Genomic DNA, 27,983 nt, shown 5'->3' on the forward strand with positions numbered 1-27,983 from the left:
ACCGACGTTTATGAGTCCGACGCAAAATGCCAAAACGAAAGCAATAGTCCTTCGGGACTGAAATCTCTTTGGACTAAAAAGTAAATTTTCGTGCTTCTTTTCTTAATAGTATTTCGTTTTATTTATTAACTGCGGTTTTTTTTAACTGAAATTTGTTACTTTTAGAAAAGTTGCGGGTTATATTTCGGACATTCAGTTGTTAGGCTGTAGGTTGGTTATTTTAATAATTTATATAGCAAAATACAGAAATTTTAACACACCTTTGCCTTTCTGCTTGTAGTTATTTTGCGTTGAACAATGTAATTACAATTATGTAAGAAAATCAAACTAATTGAATTTTTTTCTAATAAAAATCGCATTGAAATCAATGTACATATAAAGATTTGGAATATTTGAAATGAATTTGAACAGAACTTCATCAAACCAGTATAAGCGACGAATATTGTTCCAAAATGAATAAATAATTCGCCATTATTATTTTTACTATAAAATTAGATTATGCTTCACAAACCCGTTCAAAATACGCTTATTATAAATTACTGTTGATGGCTAATTTTTATTTGAATTATTGCTTAATTATGTTATTCTTTACATGTAATTATATATAACTCATATTAAATGCAGTATTAAATTAAATGCAGTAATTAAATGCGCTATTCGTTCGCTCGAATAATTAAAACTTATAACTTGTCGGTTTTAATTATGTATCTATATATCCATAAGTAAATTTGTTTAAATATTTCCTAATGCTATTTTTTAATTGAATTCACGAGCATTTCGCATATTTCTGAACAATCAATTTAAAAACTAAAGGATATTTTATGAAAATGTTATCTGTTTAAAGAGACTATTGAAAAAACATGCTTACATGATACTTTTTCATTTCGCGAAGAATGCCCACGTTTGTTTGTTGTTTATAAACCATTACATGTTCAAGCGTTTTCTTGGCGATTAAACATAGCGGTCTAAAACGAAAAAGACAACCCTCTTTGCCTCCTACTGAGAACTGTCATTTAGAGATCTCCAGGGTTTCAGAAATAAGGAGGGCAGGAGACATCTGCACGGCCGCTTTAAAGCGGTCATAACGCTTTCGAGGTCTTCATCACTGACCGCCTAGAACCGTCAGTCACTTTTCCAGTGACCGCCTAGAAGCGTCCGTAACGCTTTCGAGGTAGGCCGTCTTGACCGCCTAAACCCGGTCATAACGCTCAGAGGGTTAAAAGAGCTTCAACGTTTTCATATGAACGTGTATTTCTGTTGAAATTCAACTAGTTGCATAAGCACAAATCTTCATAATTTATTTTGAGATGGTGGAAAAACAGTGCTGATGTGTTATCAAGCTAAAAAAAAAAGGGAGGACTGTGCTATATCTCCCGTTCTACTGGCCCGATTGACAAAATTCAAACTGCGTTTTTCATGTCTCGAAAGCGCGACTTAGGAATATATTACATTTATACATAGCACTATTCTAACATAGGCATCTAACATAGGCATGTGTTGAAATCTTACCCCAGCTTTGGATTAGCGTGAAACGTGATTGTTTACAAGCTCTTTTGCGATTTCTAAATTTCTTTTGACTTTTTTGAAGGTGTTTTTATTATAACATTGCAGTTTTTGTTTAGTATTTTTATCACCTGATAATTATGGAAAATTGTGAGGAAGATGTAAAAAATAAAAGATCTTATATTCATCGACCAAAGAAATGAAAGTTCCAGGGAAATCAGCATAATGATACAATGAATAAGAAGTGTGGTGTCAGTTCTTCGTTTAAAAAATTAAACAGTGACACTGATTTGCCACCAAGAGATAAAGATAACTTTACAGCCTAATTTTAGTGGTTATAGACTATTTGATTTGGATATCCTATTTCAATTTATTAAAAATAATTTATGTTGTAAAATTTGTAATGTTCATTTAAGTGAACTATTTCATCATGGTTTAAGCTCAAAATTTGAGTTACTATGCTCAAAGTGTTCATGTAAAAGAACTTTCAGAAACTCTAATATGATAGGTGTCCGAAAAAATATATCAGAGCTAAACAGAAGATTTACGTATGCAATGCGAACTCTTGGTCAAGGGAAAGCTGCTATGGAGAAATTCTGCTGCGTTATGGATCTCCCTCCTGTGATTGCACATCGTTCTTTCAAATTCGTCGTTAAATGTGACTGTAAGTGGAGACGGTACATGGAAGACTCGAGGACATACGTCTTTGGTTGGAGTCTGTTCCATAATAGGGTCAGAAAGCAACACAGTAATCGATACAGAAATACTGTCTTATATTGCAAAGGTTGCGAGTCATTTCTAGGAAATGGCGTAAGTGAACACAAGGCCTGTTTGGAGAATAATGCTGGTTCTTCAGGAAAAATGGAAATGAATGGAAAGATAAACAATTTTTCATGTTCCATGGAAAAAAGAGGTGTAAAATATACTTCTTATATTGGTGACGGTATCAGGTTCAATGTTCTGTCTTACTTTTTTCGGGAACATGCAAGGACCTGACTCGGAACAGAGAGCTTACTAAAGCTATGTTCAATAACTGTGGGAAGTAGACAGGATACACAAGAAGGGTATACAAAACCCTTTGTTTTCCTCTCTTTACAATAATTTCCGTACTTCGGAATGCAAAGACCCACTACTTGTGGTCTAAACGTAAGAATATAAAAATATTTAACTAAACTCTAACTTAACTTTGGAATAATAAACGTGGAAGATTGGCCTTATATTAACAGGAAGCCGTATGTAGTACAGAGAACTGTTAACACTACAATACGTTTAAAAATTATCACGAGGATTAAACCTCTGGCCTGGAAGGCAACCAGCAACTGAGTAAAACTTCTAAGGTAAGCGGCCTGCTTCAACTAACTCCATCCTCTATCTCGCTTGGCAAAAAGCCACAACTTAAGTACTTGGCGTTCACCAGACAAATTTTGCATAAATAAGTTAACGCTTTTAATTCTGGCCGGAAGTAGAAAATAAGAAGTGATAGTAAAGATTTAAAATAAAATAAACGTTAGTAAAACTTAAGATCCTTACATACTTCCCGCCAGAGTTAATTAGTTTTAAACTGAGGTCTAAAACGACCTTGTTGAAAACATTTAGCTCTAGAATCTAACGCGAGGCTAATCTTTTACAAACATTTCTCACTAGAAACTAGAAATTAAAAAAAAAAAAGAAATTTGTTTTTACAATAGCAGCTCCAAGGACACGCAATTTTTCATCTGTACTGCATCTAAACAGGAGCTTTTATTCAAATCTGGTTCCTTCCAGAGATCTGGAAGGAAAACTAGTTTAATGAAATGTTACACAATGAAATGGCAAGTAACATGCATATTTATATTTCTCTTAACATTCTTATTTCATTCATGACTATTTTAATTATCTCTCCCCGTGCTCTCTGACATGTGTTGTAAAAGAACACCAAACACGAATGTGTTTATGTATACGTGTTCAACACTTCCTCCTACAATCAAAACACTAACGTGTTAAAAATTCAACATACCAAGCCCTCATAACACACCCTAACTTCAACTCTAAACCCTGAGGTACTATTCTGAAAGTGGCTAACTCTGAAGTGTAGCATCAGAGAGCCTAACTACATTCATTCAACCTTTAACACATATTCACCATGATTTGGTCTTTTTACAGTCACACGAATAAAAAAACATTTTAACATTACTTTCACTTTTACCATATCACGGTATTTCTTAACATTTAAAATAACAGTTCACATTGTATATAAGAACATATTAACATGCCGTTAATTTTACGCATTTGAAAACATACATTAGTAGTACATTGTTAACTTCTATTCTTTTCAAATCAAGTGCTAATTCTTCTACATTGAAATACTACATTTCAAAAAGTCTTTCAGACTAAAACTTCTTTCTTGCCAGGATGTTTTAAATAAAATTTATACAATAACTTTTACAATATTTAAGTCTTTACATATTCCTATTATACATCAACTTTTGTTTTACGCGCGAGTAATTGAAAAACATAATACCAAAATCGGTAACAACTCATTTCTCGCCTTTTTGGCGATAAAGGTAGACCTCGCATGACGTAAAACTTCTTGAAATCTGCCACTTGCAGTAAGAATGAAAGATTAACTTACGTTTGCAAAGTAACATAAAATTTTACTTATCTTTGTTACATTCGGACATTCTTTTCTGAGCCCAGTCCTGGAAGGTAGCGCAGATTCTCGTTTGATTTATCCTCCTTCTTGTGCGGGCTCGCCCTTCAGGGCCTTCCTCTAGAAGCTTTCTTTTTTCTCCAGTTCGGTCACCCTTGAATACCTTCCTTTTCGCCGCTGCCTGTGGTCTTGGCCGTTTGAGGGCAGCTGGTCTTGGCGGAACCGGGAGAATCCTTTCGCGTTCCTGCTTGGACCTCGTTGCTGGCCGTTCAAATTTTCCTTGTAACTTTTCCTCCGCCGCTGGTGGCCCTTCCGCAGTTCGGCGACATTTGCTGCGGAGAGTCCTGTCGGATGAGTAGATCTTCCGTTTTAGAGCCGGATTATAGTTGCCGTCATTTCTCCTGGCTCTCTTTGCATACGTCGTCCTTCTCCCTTCTTCATTCTGGGCGTGTTCGTGAGCTCTCTTTTCTGGACGGTGGAACGGTTTCTTTTTCTTGTAACCTTTAATTTTCCCGCGGGGAAACTTTCTTTTCACTTGCTCCTGCCTCTTAATGGCTTGCCCTTGTACTTGTCGTTGTTCCACCTCTGGAGCTTGTGCCCGCCGTGTCTGTCGTGCCGGATCCTGCAAAAGATCTGTAATTATTTGCATTTTATTACGATCATAGTAGGGTTTGATTTGATCAATGTTTGCGGAGCAGGTTTCACAATTCCTGGCTTTTAACACTACTACAGCGTGAGTTATATTTTCTATGACATATGGTCCTTCAAATCGTGGAAAAAATTTGGCAGTTTTATCTTCTGGTGCTGAAGATAGTGAATGCTTAATTTTTAAAACTTCATCCCCTACTTTATAAGTTACTCCCCGTCGTTTCAAGTCATAATGCAGCTTTTGTTTTCTCTGTGCTACTTCAGTATTCTTTTTTGCTTCTTTAATTAGTTTTTCTATATCACCCATTTTAAATTCTGGGGCTCTTTGTTGCACATAAAATAATTTATCTAACGGCGTTATAATCTTTCTGCCTAAAAATAACTCAGCAGGAGTTTTGCCCGTTGTATCATGTTTTGCGGTCCTAAGGGCGAAAGCAAATTCATTGACATAGTTATCCCAGCTTTTATGAAAATTGTTAACATAACTACGGATAATTTTCACTATATTTCTATTCAGCCGTTCCGCTATATTTGATTGCGGCCGATACGGGACCATTTTTAAATGACATATGACCAGTTTGGGGCACATGTCTTCAAATACATTACTTACAAATTGAGGACCATTATATAACTTTTAGGGGCGCTCCGTATTTTAAAATATATTTATTTAAAATAGAATCAGTAACTAATTTCGCGGAGGCTCGTTTTAAGGGAACAATTTCGGTCCACTTACTAAAATGATCAACCATAACAAGGAGATAGCGACTTTTATTTAACTGACTTTTTGTGAAAGGGCCCAATAAATCGATGCCAATTATTTCATTTGGAAATTCGGATTTAATACTATTTAGAAACCCGGCCGGGCGGAAATTAATATAATTAACTGCTTGACATGTTGGGCAGGACTGGACATACGCCCTTGTTAACTTTTGCAGTTCAGGAAAATAGACTGCCTCGCGTACGCGTTGGATAGGTTTTCGAATACCAGCATGAGAAGCTAAAGGGCTGTCATGGAGCTCCTGCAGGATATTTAATCTAAGACTAGCTGGGATAACAGGTCGAAATTCGTTGTTGGAATTCGTAGTTTTTGTATAAATTAATAGACCATCTATTAGTTCGTTATGGGCCGCCCTATTTCTTATCGTCACAATATCTTGGTGGCTAAAATTTTCAGGATCCTTTAAATACTCATAAATGCTTCCAAACTCAGGATCCTTACCCAGTTCGGTTATTACAGTTTCTCGGGAATTTATTGTACATGTTGTGAGCATTGCCACCTTTACAGTATTACCTTCTTCATCTATTTTAATTCTGGATAGGGCATCTGCTACGATATTTTCCTTTCCGGGGGTATGCTTGATTACCAGATTATATTCTTGTAGCTTGAGTGCCCATCTTATTAACCTTGGGAATAAGTTTTTCCCTGAGTACAATCTAGTTACCGCCGCATGATCAGTGTACACTGTTATTGGCGCCTTCCCAAAATAGACTCGGAACTTTTGCACTACTAACAGAACTGCAAGTGCCTCTCTCTCGGTCGCGGAATAATTTCTTTGTGTTTGATTTAAAGTTCGGCTAAAAAATGCCACGGGCTGCTGATTTTGCGAAAGTAGCGCTCCTACCGCATAATCCGAAGCATCCGCTGAAATTTCTAAATTCTCATCGTTTTCAGGAAATTTCAAAACAGGGGCTTGCGTTAATGCTTGTTTTAATTTTTCGAAAGAACTATTGGCTTCGGCCGTCCACTAGAATCTCGCCTTTTTCCTTTTTAATTTTAACAATGGTTCAGCAATAGCTGCAAAATCTTTTATAAAGGACCTATAATATGAACAAAGTCCTAGAAAAGAAGAGAGCTTCTTCGCCGTGTTTGGAGTCGGATACTTTTGTACAGCGATTATTTTTGATTCGTCTGTCTCTATTCCTTTCTGAGATATTTTGTAACCTAAATATTTTAATTGAGGGGCTGCAAATTTGCACTTTTCGACATTAACTTTTAGACCGGCTTCATTTAATAAAGAAAACACCTGTCTTAAATCCTGTACATGTTGGTCGAGATTATCACTAGTAATAATGATATACTCTAAATAGATAAATGTGGACTTTCCATGAACAGGCCTTAACACAATGTCCATATATCGCTGAAATGTTGCCGGTGCACCTGAAAGGCCAAATGGCATACGCAGAAATGCATAAGTGCCAGACGTGGTTATAAAAGCAGTCTTAGGCACGTCCTCAGGCCTAACCCCTATTTGAAAATAACCAGTCGTTAAGTCTAAAGTCGTCATATATTTGGTGGATGTTATGTTCCTTAGAATTTCTTCAATAATAGGTAACGGATATACCGGATATTTAGTTATGGAGTTTAATTTACGGTAGTCAATTGCGAATCTCCACATTTTTGGATGTGTCAATGGATAGTCATTATTTTTCTTACATAAAACCACCGGGCTAGCATAACTACTTGAGATGGGCGTTATGATCTTTTTACGTAGCTTATCGGTGATATGCCATTCTATAATTTTTTCCTTATTCTTATCATACCGGTATGCTTTGTGGCGAACTGGCATTGAATCTCCGGTGTCAATACTATGGTTAGTAACCTGAGTAAATCCTGGAATATCACTAAATAACGAAGCAAATTCACTTACCACTTGTCGGATTCTTCGTTGCTCTTCATTAGGCAGGTGGTCAAGGTTTAATATCGGCGGTTCAGCCTTTTCTTCACGAACTGGTTTCATTGTCAGCTTAAGGGACGCTTCTTAAAAATCTAGCGTTGCTTGTGCCTCTGAAAGAAAATCTATTCCTAAGATAATATGTGCTTGCAGATTCTTTACTATGAAAAACATAACCTTTACTTGTTCGTCCTTGATACGGACATACAGCGGTAATTTACCTATACACTTACATCTTTCTCCTTGCGCAGCTAACACTGTCGTATTATCCGAATTATATATACGATATTTACGAAAATACTTCCTAAAAAAATCTTCTGCCACACAGGAACACTGCGCGCCTGTATCCAGGAGTGCGGTGGCTGGGATATTATTCACCAACACTTCAATCTTCGGAAGAGTCAAATTTTTCACCATTACTGTATTTAACTTGAAGGAAGAGGGGTTTTCGTGGCCTTCGGATTTCCGCACCCTCCCGTCAGCAGAAATTCGTTTTAGTTTAAATTATTTTTCATTTCCGTGCTTTCCTTCTTTTTCCACTGGCCTTGAAACTTTTTTCCTGGATTGCTATTGAACTGTGGACGTTCGCCGGCTGTTTTTGAATGCTCGGGTTTCCTTGCCCACTGATTCGCTTTGCTTCCGTAGCCGTGTGCTTCAGTTTGCTGTAGTCTTGGCGCACCAAATTGGTTTCGCTGTTGATAATGGCGTCTTCTTTCAATGTCCGCCGTTCTTCTACTTTCAAACTGGATTGCTAGCATAAAATAACTTTTCCAGTGTAGTCGGATTTCTTAATTGAATAAAGTCTTGCACTTGGGGCAGTAACCTCGGCAAAATCACTTGAATTATCTCAGGATCCGGACGGTTTCCTAACAAGATTTTGAAGACGTGAATTTTTCTTAAAATACAGCTTGAGAGATTTTCGATTCTTTGCTGATATATGCTGAAAAGTTCCGTTTCTAGTTTCGCACGATCCCTTACGACAGGGAAGGCTTTTACTAGGGCAGTCTTGAAATTCTCGTAAGTATAGGTGGGACTTCCTGCTTGACCCAAGAGACTTCTGCCTATACATTTGAACCAATTAAGCACTTGGCCCCTCAAAGCCTGGTAGCTAAGGTAACTTTTTGAAATTCGCGCACGGGGTAGAGCATGAAGTGGTCATCCAATTTTTCCAAAAAACTGGTTACCGGTGAGTTTCCATTAAATGTTGCTTCTGGTTTCATCGAAGCGCACATGGTCTGGACGATGTAACCAAATCTTTCCAGGGCGGCAGCTGGCATTTCTGGATTCTGAGCCGCTTCTGCAGGCAGCACAGGTTCTTCTTGAAACTCGGCCATGGTTATTCTTCTTCGTTGGGCGCCACTCTCAGGTTCAATGTTCCGTCTTACTTTCTTCGGGTATATGCAAGGACCTGACTCGGAACAGAGAGCTTACTAAAGCTATGTTCAATAACTGTGGGAAGTAGACAGGATACACAAGAAAGGTATACAAAACACTTTATTTTTCTCTCTTTACAATAATTTCCGTACTTCGGAATACAAAGACCCACTACTTGTGGTCTAAACGTAAGAATATAAAAATATTTAACTAAACTCTAACTTAACTTTGGAATAATAAACGTGGAAGATTGGCCTTATATTAACAGGAAGCCGTATGTAGTACAGAGAACTGTTAACACTACATATACGTTTAAAAATTATCACGAGGATTAAACCTCTGGCCTGGAAGGCAACCAGCAACTGAGTAAAACTTCTAAGGTAAGCGGCCTGCTTCGACTAACTCCTTCCTCTCTCTCGCTTGGCAAAAAGCCACATCTTAAGTAACGGCGTTCGCTACACAAATTTTGCATAAATAAGTTAACGCTTTTAATTCTGGCCGGAAGTAGAAAATAAGAAGTGATAGTAAAGATTTAAAATAAAATAAACGTTAGTAAAACTTAAGATCCTTACATAGGTGATGCAAAACCATTTGCAGGTATAACTGACGCCAAACCATATAATTCATTAAATATAGAAAAATTTGAGTGTGTTGGACATATTCAAAAACGAATGGGAATATGGCTACGCAAATTAAAACTTGAAAGAAAAAAAGTAAAATTAAATGACGGTAAAATCTGTCTGGGAAAGGGAGACTAACAGATAAGTTAATAAATGAAATAACTTCGTATTATGGTAATGCGATTAGAGAATATAATGAGTCTGTTAGTGATATCAGAAAAGCCATTTGGGCAATTTACTACCAGAAAATATCGAGTGATGAAAAGCCGATTCATGACGTTTGTCCTACAAATGAAACCACATGGTGCAAATACAATATAGCTAAGCAAAATAAAGCTGATTATAAGCATATAAATTCTGAACCAGTCGCTGTAATGGAGGCAATAAAGCCAGTTTTTATAGATTTGTCACAACCTTCGTTATTGAGACGTTGCCTTGGCGGCAAAACACAAAATAATAATGAATCATTTAATTCCTGAATTTCGAAATTTTGTACAAAGACATGTCGTGCTGGTAGTAGGATAGTTCAAATTGCTGGAAATGAAGCAGTGATTGCTTTTAACGAAAGGTCTGTTGGTAGACATTCTGTAATGAATGAGCTACAGCTTTTTAGAAGTAAGTTTTCTATTGAAGGATTTTTACAAATCGATAACAAGAGAATAGATAACGCAGAAAAGAAAGGCTTGTCAGAAACAAAACAACAGCGTAAACTTGAAAGGCAGCAAAAAATGTCAGAAGTGCAGGCCTCCATAAAAATGATGGGGATGTTTATTGTGCTGGTGCGTTTTAATTTGTAAATAAAATTTTAGCAGTTTAGCATACAATTTGAAGTAAGTCGTAAAAGATTTTTTCACCCATGTTAAATAATATGTATATTATACAATATAATACATATCATATGCTTAAATGCTTGAGTTTATTTAACTAAAGTGGTTATGTAAAAATAAATTTTTGTGCAAATATGCTACATGTATTTTAATATACGGCTATCACTCTGTCATGGTAATGTATATAGCAAAGTAAATTTAACGTGTTTCATACTAACAAAAGCTTCTGCAATTTATTAGGATTTATACTTTTTAAATGTATTTTGAAAATAAATATACTATGCACTTTATTATTAGAAAGTTATATACTGAAGTATTGGCATTAAAACTCAAATTTCTTAAAATACGGTTTTTCGCAGTTGTATACATAGCATTTAAAGTATGCTAAAGTTACATTGTGGAAGAACTATTAAAAGTTTTATATGTTTGATATACAGTAATATATTACAGAGAACTTGAGCTAAGACATTTGGCTAAGACATTTGTCTATAAGTAAATTCTTATTTGTAAGGAAGTTTTAGTTTTATCATTCTTAGTCGATATGTTATACTTCGATGAATGTAGCAGTTTAGCATACAATTTCAAATAAGTCTTAAAGGTTTTTTTCCCACCTATGTTTAAATAATGTTGCATAATATGATACATATCATATGCTTAAATGCTTGAAAGTACTTAACTGATGTGGTTATGTAAAAATAAATTATTTGTTCAAATGTGCTACACGTATTTTAATACACGGCTATCATTCTGTCATGGTATTTTATATAGTATGGTAATTTTAATGTGTTTCATATTGACAAAAGCTTATGCAATTTATTAGGATTTATACATTTTAAATATATCATTTTGAAAATAAATATACTATGCACTTTATTATTAGAAAGTTGTATACTGAAATATTTGCATCAAAACTCGATTTTCTTAAAATGCATTTTTTCCCAGTTGTATACATAGCATTTAGAGTATGCTAAAGTTACTCTGTGGAAGAACTATTAAATGATTTATATGTTTGATATACAATAATACATTACAGAGAACTTTACCTGAAACATTTGCCTATAAGTAAGTTCCAATTTGTAAGAAAAATTTAGTTGTATTATTGATAGCGTAGAAGTTTCAAATCATTTTTAGTTGATATGTTATACTTTGATGATGGCAGCTTATTTTACATTAATTATGCTTATACCAACTATTGGAAATTATATAATATTACAATATCTCTCACAAAATAAGCATTTTATATATTTTATAACAAGAGAAGTATTTAAAAAAAATATTTACATTAAAACTTGATTATCTCAAAACATAAATTTTCACTGTTGCGCGCATGATATTTTAAAAACGGTTCTTGGTACACACTTTAAATTTAATGGACTTCTTTATATGAGTATTATCATCGAACTGAACCAAAAAATATATTGAATATTTTAATAGTCAAAAATTTTACGCATGGAAATATTAAAAATTTTTTATTAAAATGCATTGTATAAATTTCTTAAGATTTTTGGTTCACAGTAGTCTTTAGATGCTATACAAGCTGTATATTAACTATGAAGTTAAAATATATAACAGAATGTTTTAAATTGTGCACGCAAAGTGGGAGTATTACGTGAACATATAAAAAATTACCTCACAAAGAAGATTAAATTATAAAAACATTTGTGGCAACACAAACTATTTGCTTACTAATTCAGCTGTGCTATGTAGTCAGCTGTAAAAAACTGGAAGTAATAGCTTTAAAAATAAATATGCTATCCCAATTCTTACAACAGGATCATATTCAGAGATTTTGAGGGTTTTAAGGTGTACGAGACCCCTTAACGTAGTTCAATGGAGAACGTGATGCAACCACTTCTCATTCCCCAATGACTTTAGCTTTGGCACTTACGTTTCAACCGTCACAGGAATGACGGCCTTGATAATTCAACGAAAGAACATATTATTAGTACTCATTTCGTGCTCTTAACGTTCTTAGCATATTTCATAATGCCTTACCGAAAATTTCTGTTTTCAGCTATAATCCTGGAAGGAAAAGTTCTGTTCATGCTGGTTCTATCATCTCGACTTGAGGTTTTGGATGATGGTAAATTACTCATGTATCGATTGTTATACTAAGGGAACTCTATTTTTATGCCTCATGATTGAGAAGTCCATTATTGCCACCAACCATAACCGAAATCTGAAAGGATTTTATGTGGGACTTCTCAATATCTGGCAATCTCTGGCAAATTCCGCTCAACATCCACGATTTGTTTTCGTGACTTCTTGCTGATTAGCAGCATTATCTTCTGTGTCCTAATGTGTTCTGCAGTTCTTTCGTAAGTGTTCATCACCACTGCAGTTCTAGCATACTAAGGTCGCTTTCGTCTGACGTCTGTTCCGCCTTAAGACACTTACTTAAGTGGGTAGACTGCCTGGACGAGCTGTCACTTGTCCACTAGCTTCTGGGTTGGAGTAGTTCCGATTGGGCAATGGTGTGTGCAAGTTTCTGAAAGGACTGCCACGTTTTTCATGGCGTACACTCTAGGCATTTTTTAAATCCTTGAGATCCACTATTCGCAATTGTTTCTATACCTCAGGTTCCCGTATGCCACCGAGGAAGTATTTCATGGATTGTACTTCACGTATTTCTGTTGAGCAGTCAAAAAAGGAGAGATGGGAGAGCATTTCCATAACAATGGCGAGCTTCTGGATTATTTTGTTGAGCTTCTGCTGTCGAGATATTAACTGCAGCCTTCTGTAGTCTTTTAAACACTTCTTAGTAGAGCTTTCGCGTACCGGGTACAGCATCAAAATCTAGCCTCTGGGTTTCTAGAAGAGTGGGACCGATATCGTCTTCTTCTATTCTCAGAGAAGCTGCGAAATTACAGGTTTGTCTTCGGAATCCTACCCATTTCCATTTGGAGCTATACAGAACTGAGCCTTGTACATATGTCACATGTTTTTTCCATCACACGTGAAAAGCATGACAAAATGGGTCGGAAAACATAGGTACCTATTTAAAGGTATCAGAATCGTCTCCAGTTGTCATTATGAATGTGTTAAAGCTGTCAGATTCTTTGGCGACAACAGCAGAGACTTTGTCATCGATTTGTTGTTCGACATCAGAAACTCTTCCTTTGATTTGTAGTTTGACAGCATTAACTCTTTCTTTGATTTGCTGTTTGACAGCAGAAACAAGTTCTCCAGTTTCTCTAACTCTCCTTTCGACCATGTTATTTCTGCTTTCAAAATCCTCGAAAATCTTCTACTGTTGTCTTTTATTTCTTCTTGACAGGCTTAAGTATCAATTTTGGATAGATTCCATCTTTCCTTGAACTGGTATTATTTCCCCTTTCCCTCTTTTGTTGGACGCATTTATCTCTTCTGTAAAGGAATCAACCTCTCCTTTTATATCTTCCTGGAACGCAGCAAAGACTGTCACAAGCTGCCTCAGATGCTCCTCAATTGTTCTTGTCACTAGCATTCTGTCCTACTTCTAACACCCAAAATTGTTCCTGGCATAAAGGTTCGTAAAGCATGCGGAAGAGCTGGTAGTTTGTTAGAATTTATTTGTCCCGAAAAAACACTAAACAATTCTGGAGTTTTTCGAAAAGTACGAGTAAAAAATATAATTCCAAAAATATACGAAATATAAAGGAACACTGCTAGTAGTTATCACTTTAAAGTGCTGAGAATGATGAAGAAAATACGATGAAAAGCGCACGTAAAGAGCGAACATAAATCTGTCAATACTCCTTACTCTATGCTGAACTGCAGAGTTCAGAACTGAAGTTCATTCTGGTCTTATCTCATTTTCTCACTCTCCATACCAAAAGCCCGAAACTGACAAAACTGTTGGACGTTCGAAATTTTGGAAGAGAAAACAAATGAAGCCACAAGGAAAAATCTACATGGCTTATAATGATTGTCACATTAAAAAAAGGAGTTCTAAAGTATAACGCCAACTAAGGGCGTTACAATAATTTTTAAGCTCCGACCTCTCTCCGTCAAGACATGGAGAAACTACTGATGGTGTGAGTGAGAGAGAAGCAGCTTCAAGGAGGAACGTTAACACAAAGCATCTTTTGTGAGAAGGCACTATTACGAGTTATTTACGAGCGATTTACGGTTATTTTCTAAAGAAGATCCCACACACTTCTACAAACGTGGAATCGGAAGACCCGTTTAAAGCCAGTCGGGGCTGGTTTGACAACTTTAGGGAAAGGACCGACCTTCACTCCGTCGTCAGGCATGGTGAGGCAGCAAATCCGGATGTAAAGGCAGCTGATGTTTACATCAAAATGTTTTCCGAACAGATAGTAGCCAAAGGATACATCCCCCCAGCAAGTCCTCAACTGTGACGAGACAGGGCATTTCTGGAAAAGGATGCCGAATAGAACTTACATAACGGCAGAGGAGAAGATGCCAGGTCACAAACCCATTAAGGATAGATTAAATCTAGCAATTTGCGTCAATGCGAATGGCGACTGTAAAATCAAGCCTCCGTTAGTATACCATTCGGAAAACCCCAGAGGCTTTAAGTCATATAATATTTTAAAAGAAAACCTGCCAGTTATAATTTTAAGAAGATATGTGGAGGGCAAATCCGAAGGCGTGGGACAGAATGAACTTCTTTGTGGAGTGGATAATTCTGGTGTTCTGTTCTGGTGTTGGCCTCGACAATGCCCCTACTCACCCATCAAATCTCGAAGATGATTTACTCGAAGAGTTCAAGTATATAAAATTTCCCTACCTACCACCCAACACCACTCCTATCCTGCAGCCCATGGATCAGCAGGAGATTTCTAATTTTAAGAATTTGTACACCAATCACATTTTTCGCCGCTGCTTTGAGGTGACAGAGAACACAAACCTTACCATTCGAGAGTTCTGGAAAAACCACTTTAACATCGTGATGTGCCTAAGAATTATTGTTCAAGCCTGGCTGGGTGTTACAACGTCTGCATGGAAGAAGCTGTGGCCTGAGGCTGTAGCTGAAAGAGAATTCGAAGGATTGGAACCCAAAGTGTCAGTGGTAGAGGAGCTTGTTTCTCTGGGAAAATCCATGAGTCTGGAGGTGGAGGAGAGAGATGTGAACGAACTCGTAGAGGAACAGTCTCAGGAGCTGACAACCGAGGAGTTACACGATCTGCATTTGCAGCAGCATACGGTGGTTCAACGAAAAATTAGTTTTGAAGAGGAGCCAGAGATGGAGGAGGTTATCCCTGGAAGAGATATAAAACAGATCTTGAGAATGTGGGATAAAGTTTTAGAGTTCGTGGATAAAAATCACCGCCAAAAAGTTGCAACTAGTCCTAAATCGGAGTTGTTCAACGAAACTTGCCTAACTCGATTACGCAATACCTTGACAGGTAGGAAGAAACAAACCTCCTTGGACAGTTTTTTTAAACGATCTGCGGGTGAAAATGAGCAGATCATGACAAAAAGAGCGAAGACCAGTGACAAAAATTAAGCGCTTCCGTAGGCACTTTTTCTTTTAATTACGTTTTTATAGAATATGTATTTGTTATTTATAAATAAATGTTTCTTCCTGTTTTTGAATAAGAAACTACATTTTTCTTATTCAAAAACACTTAAAAAAACAGCTGAGGTCGTGTTTTGGGAGCTGGAACGGATTTATGGCATTTCGATTACTTTCAAATCGGAAAATTGCTTTGAGATACGAGCAAGGTTACGAAACATATTAAACTCGTTTGTCGAGGAACCACTGTACTTAATTATATAATCGTTAGCAAGCAGATAGTAATAAATAATTTTAAAACTGTGCTGCTATCAATATACAAATTATGTTGACTAGTATAATTAATTTAGAATTATGCGAATACATATAATATAAGATGATGTATGTTACTACAGATACGTGTTAATATAATACATATATAAGTCTGTGCATATATATGAAATCATAATTCTGCTGTACAGCCTGCTGAATACATTTTACTTTCTAGGTATCTACAATTACATCGTGTTGTTTCGGTACGAACAGGGGCGAAGTATTCATCACTTAGATACATTTAAAGATAATTAATTAATTTTTTTCTGATTTTGATATCTATAATATATAGACAGGATTACTGATAAGAAATTTAAGAAAATAGTAAATGAAGAAGTAAATAGAAAAATTTCTTTCAGGTATTGTGAGATGTCAATATAAACTTCATACATTTTACTAGGGGGCTGTTGACAAAGCAAAATCTTTACTATATATGTCTACGAGCTCTACGTATACAGTGTGTTGCTCAAAGTAAACTTCCTGCATTGTGAAGAGTACTACGTGTATGTCGTGATGTGTTCATGCGAAGCTTGTTTCCTCGTATGAGCTCTGCCTCTTCGAACCGAAATTGTCCGTAATCTGCAGCGTCTTGAGTTGTTTATGCAGCTTCTTGAGCTGTTCTGGTATTTCCTGTCGAATCTGACGATGACGCGGACAGTCTTGCATCCTTCGTTTACTTGCGACTTCTTCCCGTCATCGCGCATATTCTTTTGACGTTCCGCTTTCCTAATGGGCCTCCGTTTCGCTTCTGCTTACCTTTCCGGAGCACGCAGTGATTCTTGGTTTTCTGAAGGTCTTTTGCGTCTGCTACTAGTTTCTGATACAGTTTGAGCCAGCGAAGTTTCTTGAGTTGTTGCTTGTCTGCTGGAACTCCTATTCGTTTCTTCTTCAGTTTCTTGAATGCGTAACCTTTCTTGTCACTATGCTTGCCTGCTGAGTTTCTAGTTGTATCTTCATTCATTTTTGAAGCATGCAAGTTTTCTTCTACTTGCCTGCTGAGTCTCCTAGTGCTTTTTACTTCATTTTTTATGTAGCTCGCTGTAACATTTGTGCTGTCTTCTTGCGTTCAGACATTTTAGTAAATTGAAAAAAAAATTATGTAACTGTAGTAAAGTAACATTCATCTAAAATATGTTAAATACCTACAGAAGTTTAAACTTCTACTCAGAAAGGAACTATACAATAAAAGAAATTAAATTTTTATAAATAAAATTAGAATAGCATAAAATGCATAGAAACATTTCATTATGAAGAAAATGTATTCATTCTTTCCAAGCAACCAGCTATTCGTAAATAAATTTTTCTTGCCAAGTCAGGAAACAAAGAACTTTGACACTTGGGGTAATACATTTGAAGTTATGATTTAAATTTATTTTAATATAACAAATTTGCAAAATCTCAATAAAAGAATTAACGTAGCGATAGCATATCGTGTCACGTATCTAAAGGTGAAACATAAAAGTTGCCAAAAGCAGCTATTCATTTAAAATACTGAAATTAACGAAATATTTTTCGACATACAGTGACGTTATATGGAATCACGTGCTTTCTTCAACTCAGAATATAACCGTAAATAATAACAATAAGTTTCGAGTTTGGCAATACTATTTATTTCATATTTTTTTAACTTAAAAATTTCTCTTAAACAATACGATTTGAGAGTGAGAAGAGCCATCATTTTTCTAAATAAAGCAATTTGATCTCCAGCGCTTTCCGAAATTTTATATAACATCTCGAGTGATAGTCGTAGGAAGATAACAATAGTCGAAAAGTTTTACCAAGAATTTTTGAAATCCGAGGGTACCTCCTTCTAAACTCAAATCTCCCCCCCCCCTTTCCGGAGGATATGATGTTACGAAGAAAAAAAAAAAAAAACAAAGAGGCAAAATCCCACATATATTTAAACCGCTGACTCCTGTTTACAATATTCAATTTCCTTTAAAAACATTAAGCTTCATTTAAATAAAAGGAAAATAAATTCACACATTTTCCCTAGCTTTCAAGCTTTTATTGTACTTTTAAATATTCTTTTTGTCACTGTTGCGCAAGTTTTCCGCGGCGTCATTAGGAGCCGTAGGTCGAAAACATATAAGAATCATTGCTGTAAATAATGATCATATGATAAATTGCATACATATGCGATTCTTTTGATTAGAATTTGAGTACAATTCTTTATACATCAGCTACTATGCCCCTTTATGTAACGACAAGGATTATTTTCAATGATTATCCGATGAGAATGATTCTTTACAATGATTATTTGATGACAAAGATCATTTGCAAAGAATATTAAAGCCGATGACTACGATTACTTAAATAGAATATGCATGTCATTCGATGACAACGATTATTTCCAAAGAATCTTCGATCACGTCACTATTGTATATCGCTATACTTCTGGGTTTGGGGGGGGTTGTGTATTATACTACGGCCCTGTAATTAAGCGTTTTAAATGACATCAAAAACGTTAGTAAAATTTAGGATCCTTACATACTATCCGCCAGAGTTAATTAGTTTGAAACTGAGGTCTAAAACGACCTTGTTGAAAACTTTTAGCTCTAGAATCTAACGCGAGGCCAATCTTTTTCAAACATTTCTCTCTAGAAACTAGATATTAAAAAGTCGTTTTTACATTATCATCTCTATGGACAAGTATTTTCATCTGTACTGCATCTATAAACAGGAGTTTCTTAGTTGAAATCTGGTTCCTTATGGAAGGAAAACTAGTTTAATGAAATGTTACACAATCAAATGGCAAGTAACATGAATATTTATATTTCTCCTTTAAAATTCTTATTTCATTCATGACGTTATTTAATTATCTCCCCGTGCTCTCTGACTTGTGTTGTAAAGAAAAACACCAAACACGAGCGTGTCTATGTACAAGTGTTCAACACTACCGCCTGCAATCAAAGCACTAACGTCTTAAAATTCAACATAACAAAACCTCAGAACACACCTTATATTCATCTCTAAACCCTGAGCTACAATTCTGAAAAGTGGCTAACTCTGAAGTGTAGCGTCAGAGAGCCTAACTACATTCATTCAACCTTTATCACATATTCACAATAATTTGCTCTTTTTACAGTCACACGAATAAGTTAAAATTTTTGGCATTACTCTAATATTTTTACTTTTAACATATCACAATATTTCTTAACTTTTAAGATAACAGTTCACATTGTATATAAGGACATATTAACATGCCGTTAATTTTACGCATTTTAAAACATACATTAGTAGTACATTTTTAACTTCTATTCTTTTCCAAGCAAGTGCCAATTCTTCTGCATTGAAATTCTACATTTCAAAAGTCTTTCAGATTAAAACTTCTTTCTTGCCAGAATCTTTTAAATAAAATTTTATACAATAATTTTTACAATTTTCTTAAGGTACCTTTCTCAAAGATTATCAATGCTTTTTCAATATTCAAGTATTTACACATTCCTATTATACATTAATTTTAGTTTTACTCGCGAGTAACTGAAAAACAATACCAAAATAGGTAACAACTCCTTTCTCGCCTTTTTGGCGATAAAGGTAGGCCTCACATGAAGTAAAAATTCTTGAATTCTGCCACTTGCAGTAAGATTGAAAAATTAACTTACGGTTTCAAAGTAACATAAAGTTTTACTTATCTTTGCGATATTCAGACATCCTTTTTTCTGCCCAGTCCTGGAAGGTAGCGAAGACTACGGTCTGGTTGATCTTCCTTCTTGTGCGGGTTCGCCCTTCGGTCCCTTCCTTTAGCATCTGCCTGTGGTCACGGCCGTTTGATGGCAGCTGGTCTTGGCGGAACCGGGACAACTGTCTCTCGTTGTTGCCTGGATCTCGTTGCTGGCTGTTCAAATTTTTCTTGCGTCTTTGCATCTGCAGCTGGTCTTCCTTCATCAATTCGTCGACATTTGCTGCGTAGACTCCTATCCGATGGGTAGATCTTCTGTTTTGGAGCCGTGTTATAGTTGCTGTCATTTCTCCTGGCTTTCTTTGCATTAGTCGTACTTCTCCCTTCTTCATTCTGGGAGTGGTCGTGCTCTCTCTTCTCTGGTCGGTGGAACGACTTCTTTTTCTTGTTACCTTCAGTTTTCCAACGGGGGAACTTTCTTTTCAATTGCTCCTGTCTACTAATGGCTTGCCCTTGGGATTGTCGTTGTTCCACCTCTGGAGCTTGTGCCTGCCGTGCCGGATCCTGCAAAAGATCTTGAAATATTGGCATTTTATTACGATTATAAAATGGTTTTATCTGGTCTACGTTTGCGGTGCAGGTTTCACCATTCCTGGCTTTTAACACCACTAAGCATGAGTTACATTTTCTATGACATATGGTCCTTCAAATCGTGGATAAAATTTAGCAGTTTTATCTTCTGGTGCTGAAGAAAGTGAATGCTTAATTTTTAACACTTCATGTCCTACTTTATAAGTTACTCCCCGTCGTTTCATATCATAATAAAGCTTCTGTTTTCTCTGTGCTACTTCAGTGTTCTTTTTTGCTTTTTTAATTTATTTTTCTATATTGCCCATTTTAAATTCTGGGGCTCTTTGTTGAACATAAAATAATTTATCTAACGGCGTTATAATCTTTCTGCCTAAAAATAACTCAGCAGGAGTTTTGCCCGTCGTATCATGTTTTGCGGTCCTAAGGGAGAAACCTAATTCATTGACATAGTTAACCCAGCTTTTATGAAAATTTTTAACATAACTACGGACAATTTTCATTATATTTCTATTGACCCGTTCCGCTATATTTGATTGCGGCCGATACGGGACCATTTTTAAATGACGTATGCCCAGTTTTTGGCACATGTCTTCAAATATATTACTTACAAATTGAGGACCATTATCCGATATTACTTTTAGGGGCGCCCCGTATTTTAAAATATATTTATTTAAAATAGAATCAGTAACTAATTTCGAGGAGGCTCGTTTTAAGGAAACAATTTCGATCCACTTACTAAAATAATCAACCATAACAAGGTGATAGCCACTTTTATTTAACTGACTTTTTGGGAAAGGGCCCAATAAATCGATGCCAATTATTTCATTTGGAAATTCCGATTTAATACTATTTAGAAACCCGGCCGGGCGGAAATTAATATAATTAACTGCTTGACATGTTGGGCAGGACTGGACATACGCCCTTGTTAACTTTTGCAGCTCAGGAAAATAAACTGCTTCGCGTACGCTTTGGATGGTTTTTCGAATACCAGCATGAGAAGCTAAAGCGGAGTCGTGTAACTCCTGCAGTACGTTTAATCTAAGACTAGCTGGGATAACAGGTCGAAATTCGTTGTTGGAATTCGTAGTTTTTGTATAAAATAATAGACCATCTATTAGTTCGTAATGGGCCGCCCTATTTCTTATCGCCACAATATATTGGTGGCTAAAATTTTCAGGATCCTTTAAATAATCATAAATATTTTTAAATTCAGGATCCTTACTCAGTTCGGTTATCACAGTTTCTCGGGAATGTAACTTACATGCTGTGAGCATTGCCACCTTTACAGTATTAACTTCTTCATCTATTTTTATTCTGGATAGGGCATCTGCTACGATATTTTCCTTTCCGGGGCGTGTGCTTAATTACCAGATTATACTCTTGTAACTTTAGTGCCCATTTTATTAACCTTGTGGATAAGTTTTTCCCTGAGTACAATCTAGTTCCCGCCGCATGATCAGAATACACTGTTATTGGACCTTTCGAAAATAGACTCGGAACTTTTGCACTGCTAACAGAACTGCAAGTGCCTCTCTCTCAGTCGCGGAATAATTTTTTTGTGTTTGATTTAAAGTTCTACTAAAAAATGCCACGGGCTGCTGATTTTGCGAAAGTACCGCTCCTAGCGCATAATCCGAAGCATCCACTGAAATTTCTAAATTCTCATCGTTTTCAGGAAATTTCAAAACAGGGGCTTGCGTTAATGCTGGCTTTAATTTCTCGAAAGCACTATTGGCTTCTGCCGTGGACGAGAAAATTGCCTTTTTCCTTTTTAATTTTAACAATGGTTCAACAATAGCTGCAAAATCTTTTATAAAACTCTAACTTCAATCTTTGGAAGAGTCAAATTTTTCACAATAACTGTATTTAACTTGAAGAAAGAGGGCTTTTCTTGGCCTTCGGATTTCCGCACCCTCCCGTCAGCAGAAATCCGTTTTAGTTTAATTTTCTTTCTTCCTTTCCATGCCTTCCTTGTTTTTCCGCTGGCCTTCAGACTTTTTTTCTGGCTTACTATTGAACTGTCGACGTTCGCCGGTTGTTTTTGGATACTCAGGTTTCCTTGCCCTCTGATTCGATTTGCTTCCGTAGCCGTGTTCTTGCCTTTGCTGTGGTCTTGGCGCACCAAATTGGCTTCGTTGCTCAAACTGGCGTCTTCATTCGATGTCCGCCGTTCTTCTATTTTCAAACTGGATTGTTAGCTCAAATAACTTTTCCAGTGTAGTCGGATTCCTTAATTAAAAAAAGTCTTGTACTTGGGGAACTAAACTCGGCAAAATCACTTGAATTATCTCCGGATCCGGACGGTTTCCATACAAGAGTTTAAAGACGTGAATTTTTCTTAAAATAAAGGTGGAAAGATTTTCGATTCGTTGCTGGTATATGCTGAAGAGTTCCGTTTCTAAACTTGCACGATCTCTTACGACAGGGAAGGGTTTTACTAAGGCAGTCTTAAAATTTTCGTAAGTATAGGTGGGACTTCCCGCTTGACCCAAGAGGCTTCTGCCTATACATTTGAACCAATTAAGCGCTTGGCCCCTCAAAGCGCTGTGAGCTAAGGTGACTTTATGGAACTCATGGACTGGATACAGCATGAAGTGGTCATCCAATTTTTCCAAAAAACTGGTTACCGGTGAGTTTCCATTAAATGTTGCTTCTGGTTTCATCGATGCGCGCATGGTCTGTACGATGTACCCAAATCCTTCCAGGGCGGCAGCTGGCATTTCTGGATTCTGAGTCGCTTCTGCAGGCACCACAGGTTCTTCTTGAAACTCGGCCATGGTTATTCTTCTTCGTCGGGCGCCACTATCAGGACTTGTATTCCTCTTTACTTGCTTTGGAAACATGAACTATCCTGACTCGGAACAGGGAGCTTACTCAAGCTATGTTTACTAAATTACGTGATTCAAATCTTATTTATTGCAACAACTTAAACTGTTATGACACTTTCAATTGCACAAGAGGCCCTTGCTTTTACAACTGCATTTATTTGCGGAACACTTCCTTTTGCAATAACAGTGTGTACATATACTCCTCTCTTTTCAATCTACACCAGAGCATATCTGTGATTGTCGACATACACCGGTGAGGGTCCGAATGTAGAAGAATGTAATGCAATATTCGATCTTTCACCGACGTATTTGGTGAATGTTAACATTCTCCGGTGAAAGTCGACATTCTTTAATTTCGGTCTTTCGAGGTAACATATTTTTATACGATTATATACATACATATATATATATATATATATATATATATATATAATATATATATAACACTTTAAATTGCACAAGAGGCCCTTGCTTTTACAACTGCATTTATTTGTGGAACACTTCCTTTTGCAATAACAATGTGTACATATACTCCGCTCTTTTCAATCTACACCAGAGCATATCTGTGATTATCGAAGTACACCGGTGAGGGTCCGAATGTAGAAGAATGTAATGCAATATTTGATCTTTCACCGACGTATTTGGTGAATGTTGACATTCTCCGGTGAATGTCGATATTCTCCAATTTCGGTCTTTCACGGTAACATATGTTTATAAGATTATATATATATATATATATATCGTGTATATATATTGTTTATATAGATATATATATATAATCGTTTATTGCAATGCATTGTCGGAAACGCTTTCCTGGCCCATAGTGACGAGAGACAACACAAGAAAAGTATGGTACGAACATTGTAAAGATATTTTTTTATTTTCCTTAGCGCAGCGGAAACCAAGAAATAAGAACAAAAGCAGGGGATCGCCATCAAAGAAAGTATTCGAAAGTTCCTTCGGAACGTATCCTAAACATGGGTTTGGTAGAGATAGTCCAGTGCATTGTTCAGCAAGATCACGAGAACTAACTTGCATTATCAGTTCGTCTCGGGGTACTTCAACACATAAGTGCACGAAACCCCAGTTAGAAGTCCAACAGGAACTTGTGGCACATATTGTGGCAGGTGCTGGTAAAGTCCTGGGGATGCACGGTATTTTCCAGAGCATCTCATGTTGGATGTACGAGAGATGGGATACCCGTAACAGGGTGCAGGTCGTAATTTCGAACACCTTTTTTGAGGTCCATAAGTGTCTAATTTTGTTCCTACTTTTTAATTTCTCTTGTGCTAAGCGTAACTGGTGTCCGATTTTTCTTGTGTTTTGTGTTGTTTGTACCGGCCAGGAAAGTGTTTTCGGCCATGTTTTGCCATTTAATTTTTCGTCATCGTCGTCTCTCTCATATATGTGTATAATTACATATGACTCAAGTGTTGCTACTATATGATGACATTTACAAACACGGTGTTTAAAATGCTACATATTCCCATCCGAAAATATATTTTTCTTTTCCTCTTGCCCTTCAAATAAGATATATGTGTCCTTCATTGCAAAATTACCTGGAACTTTAATTTTTCTTTTTTCGAGGACAGTGGAGAGCATATTTCAGTATAGGCAGCTGTCAATATTCAAACATCAAATTGTAAAAGCCATTAAAGTGTGGCCGAAATGATCAGAAGGGCTAAATTCGCATAAGGATTTAAGAAATACATTTTGAATGATTTTGTAAATTTTCCTTCAATAAATTTAATGCAACAGGCAAAAGAAATTACAGGGAACAATAAATATAGGAGAAAACAGGTATATCTTTTCCTAATTTACTTTGATTTGATTGATTTCTTTCTTTCTTCCTGTATAAATAAATAAACTTTAAGAATGCAACTGAAGAATGAGAATAAAAGTTTCAATTGAAACAAATGGTGGCAAAAATCCTAGTGCGGCTCTGATGGACTACGAAAAAGACCAGCAATATGATCCGAATTTTGAATAACGAGAGAAAATTTGAAATCTGTGCAGCCAGCGATGCAAAGAGACTCGTTAAAATACAGGTTTGGCTGATTCAGAAAGAACGCTACGTGTATATCTTCTAAAATGCTTTTTCCATCCTTTGTTTGTAGTTGTTTCCCTTTTCATTTCAGTTTCCTTTTTTCCTCCTATTTTGCAATTTTCGTCATTGTTTCCCTCTGTTTTTAAGCCACCTGTTTATTATTTCTGTTATTATTATTGCAACTTATGTAAAAATTAAGTAAGGAAAAGTAAGGCACTGAAACTTTTCAAATTATTACGCTCTACGTGAGATTCATGGAGGCCGCTTATTGCATACAAATAACGCAAAATACTTTAACTTATCTGCTTGGCTTTAGGTCAGAACAACGAAAACAACAAATTCACCCTTTGTAGAAAACAATTCTGCCAGGCAATAATCTACGGGGAGTTTTTTCCCTATGAAACTGAGCCAAAAGTGTTATATAGTATCTAAATATGGAAGTGTTGTACATGTTAAACGTGATCGTCATTGCATTACTTTCACTATTTTACTAATGAAATAAAGATATACCGATTTTTTTGTAGATTGGAAAATCCTCCTTGTGATCATGAAAAGGAGCAAAAACTGGAAAACGAGAAAGAACTGGAAAACGAGAAGGAACTGGAAAAGAAGCGAGAACCGGAAAAGATGCAAAAACTGGAAAAGAATCAAAAACTGAATAAAAAGGAAGAACAGGAAAAGAAGGAGAAACTGGAAAAGAAGCAAGAACTCGAAAACAAGAGAAAACTGGAAATGACACAAAAACTAGAAAAGAAGCAAGAACTGAAAAAGAAACAAAAGCTGGAAGAGATACAAAAACTAGAAAAGAAGCAGGAACAGGAAAAGATACAAGAATTAGAACAGAAGCAAGAACTGAAAAAGAAGCAAAAATTGGAAAAGAAGCAAGAAATGAAAATGAAACAAGAGCAGAAAAAGAAGCAAAAACTGGAAAAGAAGGAAGAACTGAAAAACAAACAAAAACTGGAAAAGCAACAGAAACTAGAAAAGAAGAAAGAACTGGAAAAGAAGCAATTACTGGAATGGATTCAAAAACTAGAAAAGAAAGAAGAACTGAAAAAGAAGAAAATACGGGAAGGAATACAAAAACTAGAAAAGAAAGAAGAACTGAAAATGGAGAAACATATTGAAGAGATGCTAAAACAAGCACACAAAAGTGAACTGGAAAGGCAAAAGTTGAGGGAAAAATTGCAAAAACCAAAAAAGAGAGACCTGAAAATGAAGAAGGAACTGGAAAAAATGCAAAAACTGGAAAAGAAGCAAGAGCCGGAAAAGATGCCAGAAATGGAAAATATAGAGGAGTCTGAAAAGACGCAATACCTGGAAAAGAAGCAAAAAACGGAAAAGATTCCAAATCTGAAAGACAAGCTGGAACCGGAAAAGAACTGTCAAACCCGAAAAGGAAACCGGTTGAACTGCGAAAAGAGCCAGAACTGGATACCGACTGTAGAACGATTGATTTAATGACCAAACGAAGCAAGACCCGGAAAAGAAAAATAGAACAAATAAATCATATACCTGCTTCATTTTACCAAAATTTATTATCAACAACATTTTTATTATCAAGAACTTTATGGTGTTCTTAGTATATGGACGGCATTTGATAATATTTTGCTCGGTAAGTGTAACTACTGATATATTATAAGCTAGTAATTAGTCATGCTAACTTTAAGATACCAGTATTATTTTAGCAGCAACTAAGTACACTCTTTCGTAGTTCAGATCTATGTTTTCAGTGCCTTTCATGGCTGCGAGGTCTTCCGGTTTTACCTGGAAAGTCACAGTTTATTGAATTTTTTAACACATAGCTTTACACATGACAATATTTTTCAACAATAAATTTATGTTGTGCTACTGGCTTTAAATTGTGCAAATAAATATTGCACGGCATATCTTTCATAATTGAACTCATGAAATTAATTTATACAAATTTCATTTTAAAATTTGTTTGACCCTGAGCTGTCTTATCCAACTGCAGATATTCATAGAACTTTATATCAAGGTTCAGAGAAACGTTCAAAAAGGAATGTTTATCCACTTTTAATTATGTGTTAATCAGCATGATTTGCATTACTAAGATTGTAATTCTAAACAAATTAAAAGCTATTGTAGTATGTACATTAGCTTTTCATTTGCTTTCACCTTGTTTAAATTCAGTTTGACATACCACAGTTTCCGTCTCTACTCAGGATTTTTTCAGTGTAAAAATTCAAGATTACAAATTGAAATGAGCGAAAGAAATAACTTTTAAAATGTGTGTATACATTACATCAGAATCATAATATAATTAGATAAATAAACTGAATAATATGTTATAAAGCGAATTTATATCAATTTCGATTTCTTTCAAAATAGAAATTCCTTCGCACCTCATAAATCTCACAGAAACTCTCGGTTTGTGATTCGTGAGCTTTAGTTTTTTATATTTGGAATTTGGCAGCAATATGATTCACTGTTACGATGCAAATTCTTGCTCACAAATTGGTTATCTAACTAGAAAATGGTATAATTAAAATAAAATGAATATTATTAGATGGAAATGTTGGTTTCCTTTGCGTTTATCTGAATGGTATCGTATATATAAACCTGTTGGAGACGTTTTTTTCCCACACATCGAATAGAGACACATAGTCACATAATACAAATAATATGAATACAAGAATATAGTGTAAGATGATGCTCTACCACATTTCTCTATTACTTAAGACTGCGAAAGATTTGTTAAAGCATTACAGGATCATACTCTGATGGATCTCGCCGTTCTGTTTCATTTTCTGCCCTCGAAAACACATTATCTTAGTACAATAGATTACTTTTGAAGGAATGGATTATTTGAAAACATTGTA

General features: G+C 35.9%; 1 protein-coding gene across 1 annotated transcript; it reads left to right on the top strand.

The window, feature by feature from the left end:
* Nucleotides 1-26,752, top strand: LOC146996695 (uncharacterized). The gene is made up of 2 exons (XM_085818223.1): nt 1-80; nt 25,665-26,752. The coding sequence occupies exon 2, from the start codon at nt 25,768-25,770 to the stop codon at nt 26,599-26,601; it is 834 nt and encodes a 277-aa protein (XP_085674349.1). The 5' UTR covers nt 1-80; nt 25,665-25,767; the 3' UTR covers nt 26,602-26,752.
* Nucleotides 26,753-27,983: the final 1,231 nt, after the last annotated feature.

The sequence above is a fragment of the Stegodyphus dumicola genome, chromosome 6 (genome assembly GCF_044657685.1).
Source record: "Stegodyphus dumicola isolate Sdum_Otavi_A_Nest chromosome 6, ASM4465768v1".
NCBI lineage: Eukaryota > Metazoa > Arthropoda > Arachnida > Araneae > Eresidae > Stegodyphus > Stegodyphus dumicola.

Coding starts and splice junctions, on each gene's coding strand:
- LOC146996695 (XM_085818223.1), top strand. CDS start 25,768: ATGCAAAAACTGGAAAAGAATCAAAAACTGAATAAAAAGGAAGAACAG.